The following is an 18,385-nucleotide window of genomic DNA, read 5'->3' as shown; positions in this document are numbered from 1 at the left end:
GAATTCTGGCAAGCTGGAGGCAATCTTTCCTCAAAACTTGCTCCATTCCCCACAGATGTTCAGCAGAACCAGTTAATATGATTTTATTGTCTATATTATGCCTAGAGTGTTTGCCTGCATAGCTTCAAGTGTCCCATCTCCTGGATTTCCCCACCTACACTGAATACATATGAATTACAGGTTGGTTCCTGCACTACAGGTGGACTTGTGGCAGCCCAGCAGCACCTTCCACATCTCTGAAGGTACGGTCATCGATGTGCATGTGCCACAGAACACGTCCCGAAGTCTGCTACCTTACCTCCAGCAAGCCAACATCCACTACACGTAAGCCTGTGCTTCACTTTCTGTGCATCTCTGCAGAGATTTGGCCTCCCAGGCAGATCTACCACACCAAGTACGCTTGAAAATATGTTCTACATAGCAACTAGACTGGCAGGCAGATAGACATTGCCAAGAAAACAACCATTTTAATGGAAGAACAGAAAATCTCCCATGGGAAGGCAGTTTTAATTAAATGTCCTCCTTTGGAGTCAAGCTTATGTGTTTTCAAAGTATAGGAAATCACATCTGTGATTGAGAACGGGTAATTACTTATTCTGCAGTCTGCTTTGCCTTTTCCTGTGTTTAGCAGGAGCCAGGCTTGTTTACAGTGTGCTGTAAATGAGGAGGTAAGCATTCATGAATTATAGAGGAACATACTAGTTCTGTCATATAACACTCCATTCCTAGTGACCCATTTCAAGTCATATGGAATAAATACGTGTTCAGGATCACACATCATTTACAGTGTTTCTTAAAAGCATTCGAGACTGTTTTTAAAGTGTACTTGTCAAACGTATTTATCAATTTGATACACTAGACACGAGTGATGATCTTGTCATTAAAGCCTTTTCAAGTGCAGTGCAGAAGTACACGGGTACTCAGCTGATGAGTTATTTGTATTCACACCAGCATTTGCTGAATAAAGCCCTACATGAGGCTATTTATACTTATTTCTCAGTGAGAATGGCACAAAGCTCATTGTATGTTATATGCGCTGGTATCAGAATTACATTTTTATTACACCCCCAGTCTCTTAATAATTCGTCATTTTAAAAATACGAACACAGACATAAGGTAATTATTTACACAGGCCCAGTAACTGAAGGTCAGAGTTACTTTCATGTGGGTTTTACACTGCTTCAGGGTTGTTTACATTTAAAAAAGGAGATAATGGTTTCTGTAATTGTTTTCCTGTGCTTATAACAAGAAGCCCCTTAATTATGGTGCTCCAGCAGCTGCATTCACATCTGTTCCTGCTCACAGTAAACCCCCATAAATGACATGACAGAAGGACAACTACTATGTGTCAAAAATACCCATCGTACTTGGAGAACTTTATGTAGGTTGCAAAACGGAGCATGAAAAGGTAAGAACTACTAGAGCTAGGGGTCTTGGCAGTTTAGCTAAAATTGTATTATGTTACAAACACAGGAATTACACTACTTTCACTTTCTAAAGGGCTTCTGTGACACTTGGTGCACATGAGGTATGTGCCCTTGAGGAAGCTGGGCAGCATTTTGCTAGGGTCAGGCTGTATCTTTGCTCTTCCCCTTCATCTCCCTGCTGCCCATTTGGAGACATTTGCTTGTTTCCAGACATTGGATGCGCAGCTTCAATCCCTGCAAAGTCCTGGATGCTGTGCATGTGCTCGTCCTGACATGACCCCTGATATCTGTGCCTCAGTGAGAGCTGGGAGGATTTGTCAGGAGAGGAGCAGCAGGTGTAGGCTGAGGCTGGAGGCAGGCTGCTGGGGTGGACAGCCAGTGCCTAAAGACAGGAAGCATTAAGCAGAACTAATAATGAAGAGGATGAACAGCCTTGGCCTGAAAGACAGGCCGTCAGTCCCAGTGCTTGACTCTATGACAACAGGGTGAAATAGGATGAGAGATAATGGCCTCAAGTTGCTCCAGGGTAGATTCAGGTTGGATATTAAGAAAAAATGAGGCATTGGAACAGGCTGCCCACGGTGGTGGTCTTGGTGTTCAAGAACCATGTAGATGTGGCACTGCGGGTCATGGCTAGTGGTATGGTGGTGATAAGTTGATGGTTGCTCTAGACGATCTTAGTGGTCTTTTCCAACCTTAATATTCTACGATTCTATGAACAAGATGGCTATAAATAAGGCAGGTATCAGGTGAACATTTGCAGCACCGAGTTGTCTAAATTTTTAGTTCTCTGACATTTAGGTTGTGTTCAATTCTCAGGAAATTAAGAGCCTCTGGATGTTGTAAGCACACAGTACACAATTGTTTTAAAGTAAATAAAGACTATTTGGAGTACAGACACACAGACATTTGGGAGCTGTGAAATTGAATCTAGCATTGTAAAAGCAAATAGAGCTCGATCCTGGCAAGTGCTGACATTAATTGGAAGTCAGCACAGCAGGCGAGCATTGCTTTAACATATTAGATGTTCTAATGATTTGAATAAAACCACTGCTTTAATCTAATTACAAGTTCTAGTGTTTTACCAGACTGGTCTTGTAAGTATATGGCAGTTAGTAAGTCAAAACTGTAAGTCCTTAGTTTGCTTAATAAAAATGATGTAGAACAGTGTAATTTCTGATTATGTAGTTACTTCCCTGTGACATTTTAAGAATGTCAATAACCTTTGCTTTGTATGCAGATAGAAACCTACACTAGATATTAGGAAGAAATTCTTTATTGTGAGAGCAGTGAGACACTGGAGCAGGTTGCCCAGTGAGGTTGTGCATGGCCCATCCCTGGAAGCATTCAAGGTCAGGCTGGATGGGACTTTGAGCAAGCTGGTCTAGAGGGAGGTTTCCCTGACTGTAGCAGGGGATTAAAGGAGATTTTAAAGGACCCTTCCAACCCAAACCATTCTATGATTCTATGATTTGATTGTCTTTGAGGATCTGCTATGCTGTTTATTTTGGAGCTAATTGAATGCAGGTTCTTTCCATCTCTTTCTGATCATAGAACTAATGCCTATAAGATTTTAAAAGGCCAGGTGTGAGCATCATTTTACAGGAACGATGAATAAGTGGTATAGCAATGACACACTGCCATGCTCTAGGAGTTCATTCCAAAGGTCGTGGTAATGCCAGCAGCACCCTCAATTTTACAGATATCACTGTTGCTGTTAATGACAGTATTCCCAGCTTCTGCTGCTGTGTGACAGACAATCCACCCTCTATTTTTAGATATTTTCTATACTATACTTTTAGATGTGCATCATTATTTAGTTTTGCAATAAAACAGGAAAGTCTTCAGCCTTTTCTGCCTTTCACTCTTAAAGCAAAGACCCTCCCACTAATTATGCAGGTGTATTTGCATATTTGTTACACTAACTTAATGCTGTTCCATGTTTTTCACAAGTTATTTTGAAATAACTGGCAGACCACGATTGCAAAGTAGATAAATGCAAACAACAAACCATATTTAAGACCCTTTCTTTGCTGTCATTTGTTGCAATTCGCAGAATAATGCTGTCAAAGTCTCCATTTTTGCCTCTGCAACTTACAGGTATATGTAGTGTTTCATGCTGGTGCAACGCTCATGAGAAAATGTATGCATGTCTTATTCTAAGCCTGAAAATATGATTTTATGGTTTTCAAATCAAAGTTTGAAGACACATAGTTACATATAACTAGATTATAAAAGATGACAACAAATGCTGATCCATGAACAAATGAAAGTGGCTTCTTCTTCACATTGGCTGCATTATTTACATCATTCTGCCTTTTTCTCTTAAGAAGTTCATTGTGTTTTTTGAAGGCACTGTTACAATTCAAAGCAAGAAGGCTATTTATGTGACAGCATATATTCAAATAAACCTGAAGCACTGTAGTGTCATGATATAACAGATGATGTAGCATCAGGGTGTTTTAGCTCCTGTGTATTTCTTTTAAATGTTACTGTTTTTCTGCTTTAGAGTGTGTGTTCTACTGGCTGCTCAGAATAAGCTCTATCTTTTATTTCACCTAGGATTCTCATATCAGATCTACAGAAAGCAATAGAAAACCAAACAGAACAGAAGGCATCTAGGCATCGAAGGTCTCTACCTGCATATAACTATGAAGTATATCATTCCCTGGAAGAAGTACGTGGAAATTCATATTGCACCTTGTATCTGCTACACCTCTGTCTTCAATGAGGCTGAAGTTTCACTCTCTGTAGAAGCAATAGTTGCTTGGCTATCTTCAAAAGTGTGTTAAATGCCTCTTCAGAAATAGGTGCCTTCTTAAAATACATGTGTATATTGTTATGTATTTGTACTCAAGGCATATATTTACATGTAACTGTCTCTGACAGCTTCTGAGTTTTGATTTTAAAATAGACTTTTTAATGCCCTGTCCCCGGAGATATTCAAGGCAAGGTTGGATCATGCCCTGGGCAACCTGGTAGCTGTGCATGTCCCTGTTCATTCAGGGAAGTAGGACTAGATGACCTTTAAAGGTCCCTTTCAACGTTAAGGATTCTATGACTCTATGATTCTGATGGATTAAGAGAGTTCAGTAAGCAACTGCTCTCACTGAGTTAAGTAAGCAATATGAGCAAATGTTGAAGCATTTGCATGAGGCATCCAAAGCCTTAAAAACATTTCAATACAAACTCATGTATAAGATGCTAGCCTGAAAGATAGCTGGTAAGTAATCTATTGATTTTGGTGTATTCACACAGTTTCAGCATGCACTAAAATTAAGATGCTGAACTGAGCAAACAGCTGCTGTGCCTCAGTGAAATCTGGTGCCTGTGAAACACTAATAATGCTGACTCCCACAGGTGCTCCTTGCTTACTGAATCTGTTTATCATCCCGTGTCTTGGTGAGCGGACGTGGGCCTCCTTCCATCTATTCTTTATATTTAATGGGAGCAGCTGATCAGCTTCATCCCCAGATTCTTGGTGAACAGCTAATGTATTCCAATGCTAAAATGGGGAGAAAAAGAAAAGGAAAAAAAAAAGCATACAGGCTGCTTTTAGCCTCTGGCAATATAAATATGGGAGCCCAATTGTAATTCAAGTATGAAAACAAAACCAAAACAAATAAGACAAAAATAAAAACTACAAGAAAATGCAAAAAGATTCTGAGGACTGAGGACTGGGAGCTGAGGTTGGTTAATGAGCTACTTCCCATGATGTGCAAAGATTGAAGCAACGATTTTATTTCTGTATTTGCAGATCGAGGAATGGATGTATTATCTGAATAAAACTCATTCAGATCTTGTTCATATGTTCTCTGTTGGAAAATCCTATGAAGGAAGACCGCTGTTTGTACTTAAGGTAAAGATTAAGTGCTTGTTAATCAGGCTACTTTCTGTGATCAGTGGCAGATGGTTACTTATATCAGGTACACCAGAGATGCAATTTACCAGGATTTCCTAAGGGATGAGTTGCCAAGTCCTAAGTGTATCTCTGAACTTGGCCTTAAATGAACAAAAAAAAAAAAAAAAATTGTTTTAGGCTGGAAAATTAAAAGCCCTGTCCTATTCACTTGGATTGATATGCATGCACCTAGCACACAGCAGGTACCATTAGCAGGGTTTGGATTTAAGGAAGCTGGAAAGTTTTGTGGCCAATCTGTAAAGCAGTTATGCCAGAGAGGGACCCCAGAGGGTTCTGGATCCCTTCTCAGCACATGCCACACACACACCTGGTTTGGCTATTGACAAAAGTCCAGGACAATGTGCTTTCAACTCAAAATATTAGGATGACAGAATGACAAGGTGTTAACACAGTACTAAACAAGTTACTTTCAATATAATTTTTATCCACTGTTGAAGAGTTCCTAAAATTTGTTTCTCCATTAAGGTGTTCCTGCAGCATTGTTTCTCCTCAGCCTGTTCCATGTGATAGTTAAGAATTTCCTTCCTTGATAAAGAATAGATCTCACTTTTCCTGTAATGTTTTGCTTGTTTGTTTGTTTTTCCATAGATCACGTTCACTATCTTGGCCATACCTGCAAATCATCAATAGTCTGTTATCTTTATATTACTGTGTCTCACTAATGTCATAAGATCTATTGATATGTCTGTGAATATTCAAACTTCAAGCTAGGTAAAAGATCACGACCTTACAAGAAAGCTGTCTGGATAGACTGCGGGATTCATGCAAGAGAGTGGATTGGCCCTGCCTTTTGCCAGTGGTTCGTGAAAGAAGTAAGTATTTAAAATGATTTAGAGCCATGCAGTCCTTCAGTTCAATAAACACTGCTTATTTGCTATAGCCAATCCAGCAAAGTACCAGTATGAACCATAGCTATTACTTTACTGCTATTTTTTTGTTGTTGTTTTTAATTAGTATTTGTGGAACACGAGGTGGTTGGTAAATTAAGCTGATAGTGACAGCCAGGCACAGTTGGGCACAGGACAAAAATATGCCAGACGTACATTGGCAGAGATGTGAAGCAGGATTTTATTGCAAGACCTAAAAATGTAATTCTGGTAATTGTCCAGGTAAATCAGTGCCAGCATACTGACTCAAATGAGTTCAGCAATCCTATTGCTTTAAGGACTGAAATAAATAAATAAATAAATAAATAAATTCTCTATAGGAATAGGGAGCTAAAATTGTATACAAATGTCACCTAAATTTTCTCTGACTATCATGTGATTCCTCCAGTGTTTCTTTGATTCTGTGTTATCAGATTTATACTCCTTTTCTCTTTCATATCTGAAATCTAACCTTCATATCCATCCCCATGCCATTTTTCAAATGCTCAGGGAAATCAAAGCACTTGCAATTTTGCATTCTACTCACGCGATGTTCTTTATGTATTTATTTAACATTGACTCTTAATCTCTTCTGATTTGGGATTCATTTCAGCTGCATGATATGTTTGCAGGATCTTGACATTTTGCCTTAGCCAAAAAAATTTTGCTGAAGATAATATAAGCTGCATAGTGTAGACTATTCTGTAATGAAATTTACAGAAGTCAAATAGGGCTTCAAAAACAAACAAACAAAACAAAACAAACAAACAAAAAAAATCAGCAGATGTAATTTGAGTATTTTCGCATACAGTTTTTTTTATACAAAATATGTGATTCAGAGTCTTTATTTGCAAGGTCCTTTCTACAAACACAATTCTCACTTCTTTCACTTTCTCTCTCACTCACCTCACTTCTCTTTCACCTTTCCGCTGTTCCACAATTCTGACTTAAAGTATCTGCCTTTATTTTCTGGGATGTCTTCATTCAGCAAAAAATCCTGACCCTGTAAGTTACTTCTTGAGATTAAACTTCTTTATCGTGAATACTCTAGGATCATAGAAAAGAATCATTAAAAAGCCTTGGTTGAAGGGACCTCAGAGATCATCTGGTCCAACCTCACATCCTAATGAATTGAGACTGGGTCTTAACTACAAAGATAGCTAAGATGATCTTACTACCAGAAGTCACAGCAGCAGCATGCATAGCAAGTACTGAAATAACAAGGGCACTATAATTTAGGCTGCTGGTGAATGGACGGGCTAAACCAAATCCAGAAGCTGCTTTCCAAAGTTGTATGCAATGATAATGTGTCTTCTTATTAGGACTGTTGTTATTGTGAGGGTGAACAAACTTGCGAGTATTTCTGAGCAGCTCTCCTTCCCAGGAGAGCAGGTTGCAGGAAAGCAAGGAGAGGTTTGGAACAGACAGACATTTGTGGGAAAGCCTTCTGCTCGAGTACATCTTCCTTATGGGGATTTTAACATAAAGTACTACAATGTGACAGTCAGGTAAAAATTGTGAGATTTCTCTGTAGAGCTTATGGAAGAATATGGCCTGTGCATGTGTATATGGCAAACCTTCTGGCTGTTATTTGAGATCTTCAGAGAGTAGCTTGCTAGTAGGAATATTTCACTAACTGTATAAAGGCATTTTCCTAGATTAAAGAAAGATTTTACGGAACTGAAGAGTACTTGAGACTACAAGAACGTACAGTTTTGCACATCTTGGTCATGCATTGCCTTTTTTCACCAATGACAGACATTTTCTTCTTTTGTTAGAGCAATATTTCGATCCAGCATCTGGATTAAGAATTGTTAGAACAATATTGCAATCCAGCATCTGAATAAGAATTGTGCTTGTAGATTCATTGTATTAAAGTGGCAGGGAGGGTGGGAGGGACAAGAAAATTAGATTGCTAACGTTAGGATAATGCTTTTCTCAAATGGATTAGGCATTTTGAGAATGAACTCTGGGAAAACTGAAGGACTCTTTGTGCTTCAGACTCTGTAATTCTGTTTCTCTGGCAAACTCCCTCCCATAAGCATCTCAGCAGCCCAGCAGCACTTTCCATCTTCCCTTGTGCCTATGTGCAGTTCTGAGAAAGGGCAGTCCTCTTGGAAACCAGTTTTTCCAGGCATGTCTGTTGACTCTAAGGAATAGCAATATGAGCTCATTGATTTAAGGCAAGCAAAAGGAGAAATTGGATTTATGTGATGTTAGCTTTTTTTCTAGCAGGAGCAGCGTATACGTGTCCCTTTTCTGTGCAGGCAATCTGAAATACTACCTTGCTTTCACTTCAACGTGTAGCCTGTGCCACTTGTTTCTATTGCTACTGTCGGACCACTGAGGGGCCATAGGTACCCTGTGGGCCATAGCTGGGGGCACTGGGGACCTGAAAGCCCATCCCTTCTCACCATCCCAGACAGAAGCCAAGACAAGGCTGGGAAATGGGTCTGCAAGGTGGGCCTGTCTTAGTGGGGCCCATGGCCAGCAGGACTGGGCTGTGAGAAGTGGGGACCACCCCTGCTGTGAGTTTGTTGTGGTGATGGCCCCAGGGGATTAATGAGGCCCTGGGCAGGATTGGGGAGCCCTGGGGTGGACAGGACCAGCATGAGCTGGGGCAGCCCTCAGGGCCCTGGCAACCATAAGCTAAGGAAAAACATATGATTGCTTATACTGAAGCACTTGACTTTAATTTCAAAGTCATTTTGTACCTAGGAAACCTCTTGACCTAACTGGCAGGTCTGTGGGATTCAAGACATAATTCACCTCCTGGGGAATCCATACTCCAGTTTACCATAAAACTTTCCAAGAGATTTAGCTTAGAAAACAGCCTCTGCATATGAATGTACATTCAAGCTCAAGACTTAGCCCAGCCAGCTTGGGAGCCCCTGCTATGTTCCTTGTGCTCCTGAAAGCAGCAGGTTCAGGGTGCCAGCCCATTTTCTGTGAGCGTGGGATGCATCACCTACCTCTGTAGGGTGGAGGTGCCATTGGGCAGTTGGTTTTTAGTGGCTTGTTGGGTTACAGGCAGAAGCATCCCACTTTCTCTAAAGCATCTGGAGATGCTCAGCCAAGCACATCCTGACTCCTATCTATATGAAAATGCAAAGCAGACCAAGGCAGAGTAGACTTGGGAAATGAGTATTTGGGGCCACAGACTGGGAAGGCAAGAGGCTGCCTGCTACTTGAGTTTATTCTGGATTCAAGCAAATACACTAGTTAGAGAAAAAGAACAGATGAAGGAAAGAGGGAGAAAGATCTAGAATGAGAGGCTTAAGATTAAAAAGAGAAAGAACACAGGAAAGAGTTTTGCAGTATGTGCTAATGCAACTGTGAAGTACAAAACCAAACCTCACTGTCTTTTGAAACAAACAAAAGGAGAGCAAAGACCATTGTTTGGGTTTGGGGTGGGTTTTTTTGTTCACTTTTTTAAAAACTGTAATCTACTCCAGCATGAGTTCTGGCCTTGGCTCTGTATCCTGTAGGTCTGGTATTAATAAGAACTTCACTGTTTGTTTCTGTAGAAGGCATCTCTTAAATGCCTTTAGTCTCTCAGCTACAGATAATCAGACGTTCTACAGGAATTAGCGAAAGTGGTGACCTCTGACAAACCCTAACCACTGGTCACTGCATTTCAAGTCAAGAAATGGGACTCCGGTGCACACTTTAGGTATCAGATAAAGAGCCACAGAGAAATGCCTGTGTTGTTACTGTAGTGGAAAACTTGGCAATAGATATTTGCTACAGATACAGGTTACAGTGGAATCCCAGCAACTTTAAGCCTTACTCTGTGAAAAGGGCCAGAAAAAAAGTCCCTGGGAGTGGAGTATAGGAAAGCAAAATGAACTGAGAAAGGAAATGGAACTGGTTACATGTGGACTACTCTGAAGGCAGCCTGCAAGGATACATGAGTCTAATGGAGCCTGTAATTATCATATATAACGTATTAGACCAAAAGAGCCCTTTGTGGAATTTAAGAAGCAATATCCACTGACTTTCTAATGAAGTACATTAAATATATGTATGTGTTAACAAAGAGCTTTTAAATTTGCTTCACTGAGTGAGCAGCTATTTCAGGAGAAGTAAAATTCAGATATCAAATTATCCAGATCTCAGATTCGGAATTTTACCATTGTTTTGAAATTTTGAAATATGTTTCACAGCCTGCTCTTCAAATTAACATCAAAACTAGATTCTATTTCAGTTTAGTGGAAGCAGATGAGGATTCACATTACATCTGGTTTGACTCTCTTCACTCTAACAAATGCTGCCATTTGATCCTTTCCAATGACGTATAACCTTGAAATGCCACTCACACAACATTTTCAGAAAACAAAATACAAGAGATGCAACTTTAAGGTGCACTATTCTTTGTATCCGTTGGAGATTTTGTATTTAAAGGCTAAAAGACTAGAAAATTCAAGGAATGTAATGAAAAATGTTCAAGAAGAAAAAAAACAGATTGTACCTTTATTTAGAATCCAATGACAAGTAGAAAGATAAAGTCTGTTGAGATAAAGTATGTTCCCCTAAGGGAGTGGCCTTATCAAGACTTCCCATGAAAGCACAAGTAGTCTCATATTTTGGAAGTACACCACTCTCTACCGTCATCATTTTCCCCAATTCTCAAGAATATATCCTTTTCAGGAAAAAAATGGAAGTCCGTCATCTTGTCTTGATTCAACAGGTCTGCATTTCATGCACAAATTAAGGCATTCTCTTTCATAGACTGCCTAGGCTCTTACTTTTTTGAAATGTTTAAAATCTGTGGGCGTGTCTCAAAGTAATGTTGTTACTCTTTGAATACGTGCCAGCTTATATTGCATTGCACATACCCACATTTCTTTAAAGTGAGAGTATTGTGCATTTTTTACCAGGTTTAGCTATGTTACTGACTCCTTCCTCTGGGACAGAATCTAGCCAATACCTTAGATCTTTGCTGAGAAAATGTTCAGAATTACTTCTGCCTTTTCTGGATCATATCAATGTCTCTTGATAAAGTTTAGTTCAGGCACTGACTTTGCTCAGACATCCATAACAGCTCTCACCTCCATCCAAATGTTCTCTAAGAAGGAGCTGTCCAAATGGACGTCTCTGAATCCCTGCTCATCTTGCCCCTTAAATATAGGCCGTGATAGTTGTCTTATCTCAGAAGAATCTCAAATCTGAAAAAAAAAGAATCAGTATGTTCCATATACTCCAGTTTGTGGGATGCATGGCTGAAAGTCCAAATTCTGAAATGTGTGTTTCCTATGATCCCAATTGTATGAGTTTCCAAATTATCCACCACGATGTGTCTATACTTCGTAGTGCAGCCAGGAAGCAAAACAGGCAGCCTCAGAGAGAAAAATTAAACGGAGGGGGGAGAGTTTTTTAAAGTGCTGACATTGATATTAATTGCTCCCAAAACCAGGCCTGAATCCCATCTTTTCACTTCATGGTAATGAGCTAAGAGAGACACAGAGACTGTCCAAGATGCAAAATGACAACATCTGCCTGCACAATGCTAAGTTTGAGACTGATTTATCAGACATCTTGTGGGATGGATACTGCCAATTAGGCAGCCATTAGGCCTGTGGACCAGGCTCCAGAGACCAGTTTTTACCAGGAATTTTGCATGGTTTGACGCATCAGATTCTTCCCCAGGAATGTTTATTAAGTGCTTGATTGTGAAGGCAGGATACTTAAAATAATAGGGCATACATATATAGAACCAAAAAAAGACAACTGTGTGACCAGATGCAGGTCTAAGAAGGAGACCATGATGACAGCATGACTTTTAAAGAGCTCTGGTTATTTTTCAGTGCTGGGCAGACTGCGTGGTTAAAAGGCCATAAAGCTGTAACTTTTCCTGCTTTAAGAACTGCTGAAAGCCAGTTTAACATTCAAACTCATTCTGCAAAATTCCTCAGTCTGTGTCCTGATGGACAAAACACCTGTGGGATACTGCATCAACAATCAGAGCAGCACTCAGTTCATCAGCCCAGTGTTGATGTTCACTGTTAGGAATCAGCCTCACCTTCTCAATCATTTTGGGTACTGTTGAACTACATCAAAATAAGGTTTTACGTAAAATAGGGTAAGGTTTTAGGATTCAGGAGATTTATTTTCCTTTGCTTTCCATAAGTACCAGAGTCTCAAATGCTGCCTTTCTCCCTGGTGATGATGAGATTCAGACACCTGTTTCTGAAGTGTGTGAAAAACATCCTGATCTCAGGGCTCTGTAAGTGTGTTATATGAAGCAACACATCAGTGTTTGTTAAAGATTAAATACTTGGTCTATCATTTCTCAACAGACTAAAGTCTTTGAAGGTACAGATGAAATGGCACATTCCCCACAGTCCAAGATTTCAGACTTCATTTAAAGAATGCTCACTGCACCTTTATTTAGGGACTCTTTGAGATAATGTACTTAGTTCACCCTCCCCATGATATACTTTCCATCTCAATTTTTTTCGAGTTTTCTAGGCAGAAATTTTTGCAGGAATGCAAGTATAGACTTGACTGCCTCCCTGTGTGGCATACATTTATTTATGCCACTCCTGACCTGGGGACCTCTGATCTTAGCATATCTTTGAGTATCGGCTCTCAGAAATCTGAAGAGCTTCTGAAATATCCCAAAGTGAATCAGAGGCATGCAAGGCCAAAACAAATACTGCACCTGCAGCTTTTTTTCCTTTACCCTTTACCTGGACGTGCTCCTTCTTTCCAAGGTCTTTTCCCTTCAGCTACTGCTCTTCAGCTGATGTTGGCTTGATTTGATTTTTTTTTTTGTTGCTCATTAAACCACCATACCTGCTTTGTCTATGAAGTATTCTCTGGGCTTTCCTCCTGTTCATCAGTTTTCAGTTCCCTCCTGAAGACCAGAAGGCTCTACAGGCTTTATCTCGTCCCCTCACAGATCCCTGTCTATGTGTGAGTGGTAGTGGCTTGGTGAGGATGGGGATCTGCACCTGTGAAGGCCCAGTCACCTGGTGATGGATCTCTCTGCAAATACTCTGACAGGTTTTTTCAGTATAAATGTAATACAATTTTTGGAGCTTAATTTTCATTATTTGCCAGACTAAAGTTTCCCCAGCTGTCTTTTTAGCTGTCTAACCTAGGAAAAGAAATATCATCTTCTCTGAGTACTCCCTGTATATCCATTATCTGGGGGAAAAATCCATCTGTTTCATCCAGCAGCATCTATATTTGAAACACTCAACCTTACTTATCTTTAGCTCATTCTTTTCTGTCAGGAACTTCTGCCTGAAATGCTGTTTGTTTTTGCCCCATCAGAGAGTTCTCCTATTTCAGCCTCTTCCCTCAGTACTTCATTCATCAGCCTCTCAACAGCAAGAGCCACTAGGGCAAATGCAGAATCTGTTTTATCCATAGGTTGTTTTTTTTCTTCTTCCAAATACTGTCCCTGCCATTTGAAATTTCCATGCCATAGTCACACCTATCTATGTCTAGGTTTTGCTGCTACTCAGCAACCCCCCTCCACTCCACAGCTGGTTCAGTTTTGAACCTCATTTCAGCGGCCATCTTGCATCCCACTGAGTTTCTGCATCTCTCCAACACATCTGTGCTACTGAAAACAGTTCACCAATTCTGAGGGGTAGGAAAATAAAGCAGCAGTGAAAACTGCCAACAAGACTGGGCCTTCAGTTGTGATGTTTTGGTGTTGTTTTTTTTTAATGGATAAAACCTAAGCCGATGCAAAAAAAGATGGAGTGCAATACCATTGTATCACCACAACGAGGCATGTGATGCATTGTTTTAAAAACAGCTGTAGGAAACTAGTTCTGTGCTATGCAATGTTGCTTCCTTTTCATTTGGCACATAGTGGATTTTCCCCAAGTTCTACTCAACATTACTGTTGTTAAGAGAAGGTCCTTTCCTATGATGTGACAATTTCATGATGGCAAAAAAAAAAAAAAAAGAAAAAAAAAAAGAAAAAAAGAATATATTTCTGGTTTTCCTTTTCCAAAAGGAAAAAAAAAAAACCACCCTTATATATTGTTATTATTTCCTTTCTGCAATTTCAGTTATTCAGCTGCAACTTCCTAACTATTCATGATCTTAGGAAGGTAAAAATTACTTTTCTTGTGCTTGCAGTTATTCATTTTTCACAGTGTGAATGCATTTTGATAAAATAAGGGTAACTACAGCTGCCTTGTGTTGCAGTAGGGACTTTCCAATGACACTGCTGGTGAAGGCCTTTGTGCTGCTGGGTGTGTTCTTCTTCAGTGCATGAAGATCACTCACATTTTTGTTCTAACATATTACTTGTCCTGGGGAAGAAATCCTGCATTATATTTTAGCAGTCCACTCCTGAGTGATGATGTTGAACCAAGAAGTTGTATCTCTAAATTCCACTAAGATCTGCATAATCGTGTCTGGCTTCTTCGCACAAGATGCTGCTTTTGCTAGAGTGGTCCAGTTCACACTGGGACATTCTTTAACGTGTCAGTCATATTCTTGTCCCTCTGCCTTTTTTCTGTTTCAGTGTAATCTCCATTTCCATGCTTAAGTAGAGGCATAAACAAGCTCTTGGTATCCTGCAGGTCCTTCTGTTTTGTAAACTTTTCAGTGAGCTCTCTTCTGAGTTCTGCAGAGTAGTTGCAGCACACCATTAAATTTCTTTGTTGTTTCTGGATTCCTCCCGTTAGCTATATTTTCTGTATATCGCCAAAGAGGAAGAAATATATTCTTTTTAAATAAACAAAGAAACAAACAAATAATTGTTTCAGGTTACAGGCACAATTCAAGCTTTGACCTTTAAAGTTGGACTCTGCTATAAGATGTTTGGTTCTAGATACCCATTTGTGTCTTCTCCTTAGTAACGGGCTTCACTCTGCCTGTGATCTGAGTGCCAAAGCACGGCACTAGTAGTAAAAAGGAAAATAGAAATTAAAAGATCTACTGTTTCCAACTACAAAGACGAAGAAAACAACTGACTTGCCAAACTGCTAAAATGGCCGTGAGTGCCTGAATGGCGGATTACAGTATTGCCTTGCTAAAATGTAAGAGTACAGAGAATAGTAAAACATTGCACATTACCACCAGAAGGATGTTTTAACTGATGACTTCCTAAATGGGTAGAAGAGCTCATCCTGCTTTATCAGGAGTGGTTTGATATGATTTCTGTTAGAACAGCAATAGAGCCAATTCCCTGTGCTAAAATAGTAACAGGTTCATTCAGCATGAATGTTAAATTCAAAACCAGAAATAACATAAGCTCACTGTTACCTTCAATTTAATAACAATTAATCGGGGAACAGGAAATCGTTACTAAGCTCACACACAGTTTCAGAGTTTTCCTCAATGCTGTCTCCTTGCTTTGTCCTTCTGAGTAAATCCCCTTGCTTTATTAAAAGCACAACTGTATCCTAAATCCATTTTAAACTCCTGCATTTTATTGCCTTGGCTGTTTTGTTTACTTCATCCCCCAAATTAAATTTCATATGGACCAGATCCTCAGCCAACCTAAACTGGCACAGGTCTATCAGCAACCACCACTCTCTGCTGATCCAGATGATTGAGCCCCCTCCTATTAATCACCAGTCGTTTCCCCCATCCCCCAGGCAGATTGCTTGCATGTTGTTGGCAGGGTTCCTGCATCATCTGTTCATTCACTAATAACTCTATTCAGCATTTATTGGGCCAGCCCTGCTCTCTGCACATTCAGCAGCAAAGCTGCTATTGATTGCATGATGGGAAAGCAGAATCAAGTTCTATGGAGTAGCATCACTTTGTATTCTGAGAGCTCACTGCAAACTACAATGCAGTTAATTCACTAATGGCTTATATTCCTTTTGCTTGTGCCACGGTGAGGAGAAAATGTTTCAACACTGTTAGGAGGGCCTCATGATCATTATTTGGAAGATTTGAGAGTCACGTTCCAAACGATGAGCTGTGTGCTGTGCTCCAGGAGCAGCACACCTTGGTGCTCAAAAGGCATGTTGCCAAAGGCCTCCGAGCTAAGGGAGGTAAGGTTGTGCAGCCTGTGTTGCCTTATTATGTGTATCAAATAAAATTGCCAGATATAAATGTACTGTGAAGGACAAAATAATTTCAGGAACAAGGATGTGATCTCATACCAGTTTATAGTATCTGTACTCTTGCTTTCTGTGAAAAAGAAAGCTGTACCAGGTCCATTATGTTTTAAATGAGATGGTACTCAAAAAGGTCAACCAAATTATTAAGATAAACCATATATGCTTTAAGGAACAGAATTGGATGATTGATATATTTGGCTCTAGATCAATTTTAAGATATAAAAGTTTGAAAAGTATTGCTGGGAACTGTAAAACCAAAGTTTCTCATAGTATTTCATCAATGATGGCAGCTACTAAAATGATACATTTAAAAAATGAAAGGATGCTCAACATTTTGCAGTCTGTGTTTTGTTTTGTTTTCTTTTGTTTTAAAGCGGTGATTCTTTTATCTAACAAGAAAAAAGATGTCCTTCACAGAATTTAAAACACATTAAACATGAAAAGGTATTAAAATGTTTTCATAATGTCACTTTTTGCAGATTTGGAAAGGTTCTGAAATTTTTTCAATGTTTCAAAATTTTTCAAAATTTCAATTTTTCGAAGACAATGCATGTGATTTTTAAGGAATGTATTGCCTTAAATTAATGAATTATCTTTAGTTATTTTAAGGAATGATTTTATAAAGTGTTTTGTAGAGTTCATTCTTCCAGTGTTCTAGTTTACAGTACATTATATATAACACTCCAATGTAACAAAATGCATAATTACAGATGTAATTTGCAGTGAAATAATAGCATACATATTGAGAGATACAAGCAACATGCCAGTTCCATTGCCTCTGTCACATAAATGCTCATCACAAAAACACAAGCTAAGCTGTATTTGTTAACACTGGCTAAAACAAAAAAAAAAAACCTTAAAAAGTCAAGGAAGTGATGTGTGGTGACTTTTTTCCCTCCCTGACCAAATTTCATCTTCCTGAAACAGGCCTGATAAAGAAGTTTCATTTCCCTAGAGTCCCATTTTGGAGCACACCTTCGTTCAGTTTTCACTGCAGTAACAGAGTCAGACATGTTTAACATTCTTGCTTACCTTATAGGCTTTTAATCCTGCTAAGATTTAAGTGTGTGGCAATACACAGAGCAGCCCTGCTTCAATATGTGTTTTTGGCATGCAGAACATCAATGAAACAGAGCCTTTGTTTTCATAATCATTATTTCTGAGTAACCATTGCTTTCATGTTGATGAAATTACTCTTTTTTACTATAGCTGAAGTTCCCTGAACACTATTACTATTATCCAGATGTATTTGTAGCCTTTCTGTCGCTTCCTTAATACACAGAAATTGAATTTAAATGCCATACCTTTCCGGCTAAGAATCTGGGAAATTGATGGCAAAGGGGCCCTGAGACTTGTGACATCTGCATTGGCCAGAGATACTTTTTCCAGTGTCCCCATGGCTGCAGCAAACTGCTTTCAAAAGCCTGCTGTCCTCTACTTCTCCGCTGTGATAACCTTGCCCTAATTCAACATCTCATCCCACTGCATGACAGAGGGTAATGAACAAGTATTGAAGAGTCTCATTTGGCCCTCAGTAAAGAAAAAAACAACATTCATACTCCTCAAGGAATAAATTCCATCCCCAGAAAAATCCAGTGGTATAGGCATTTTGTGCAGACATCCCATAGAAGGCATCCATCAGTCCCAGTGGCAGTGTCAATAATCCAACCAGCTGCATGGATTGGAGCCCAGAAGTATTGAAATCCTGCACTTCGCACCGTTCCCTAGCACTTGTCAATTGAAAAGCATTTAGCTTACTTTATCTCAGAACAACTTTCCCAATTGAGCCCCAAACACATTTCCTCTGGTATCCTGAAGGCTAGAAATACTGCAGGCCAGAATCACGGCAGCTGGAGGAGAGAAGTAATCCTGTTTTCTCTCAGAACCCAGTGGCAATGTGCTGGGCTTTCCAGCTGTCAGTGAAGCACTTCGTTCCCTGTCTTACAGAATCAAGACTTAAACTGTGAAGTTTGATGCCTAGCTATAAGCAGAGACAGTTTTTGCCACAGCAAGCTTTCTGAAAATGGTAAAGGGCTCTACTGATGGCAAACAGAACCACTGAAGAGCTTCTCATTTTCCTACCTAGACTTTCCCCACTAACCTTCATACCTGAGATTCTCCAAA

At 39.7% G+C, this 18,385-nt stretch overlaps 1 protein-coding gene across 1 annotated transcript in view; it reads left to right on the top strand.

Annotated features, from left to right (window-relative positions):
* CPA6 (carboxypeptidase A6) overlaps positions 1-18,385 on the top strand; it is an 88,048-nt gene that overhangs the window by 56,108 nt on the left and 13,555 nt on the right. Inside the window, exons 3-6 of the mRNA XM_052704937.1 lie at positions 200-324; positions 3,990-4,104; positions 5,185-5,286; positions 6,057-6,161. Of these exons, the coding sequence (XP_052560897.1) occupies positions 200-324; positions 3,990-4,104; positions 5,185-5,286; positions 6,057-6,161 (447 nt within the window). The remainder of the gene's footprint in view (positions 1-199; positions 325-3,989; positions 4,105-5,184; positions 5,287-6,056; positions 6,162-18,385) is intronic.

The sequence above is a fragment of the Tympanuchus pallidicinctus genome, unplaced genomic scaffold (genome assembly GCF_026119805.1).
Source record: "Tympanuchus pallidicinctus isolate F22 unplaced genomic scaffold, pur_lepc_1.0 scaffold5, whole genome shotgun sequence".
NCBI lineage: Eukaryota > Metazoa > Chordata > Aves > Galliformes > Phasianidae > Tympanuchus > Tympanuchus pallidicinctus.
The sequence above is the reverse complement of the archived record's forward strand: the minus strand, read 5'-3'. Positions and strand labels throughout refer to the sequence as shown.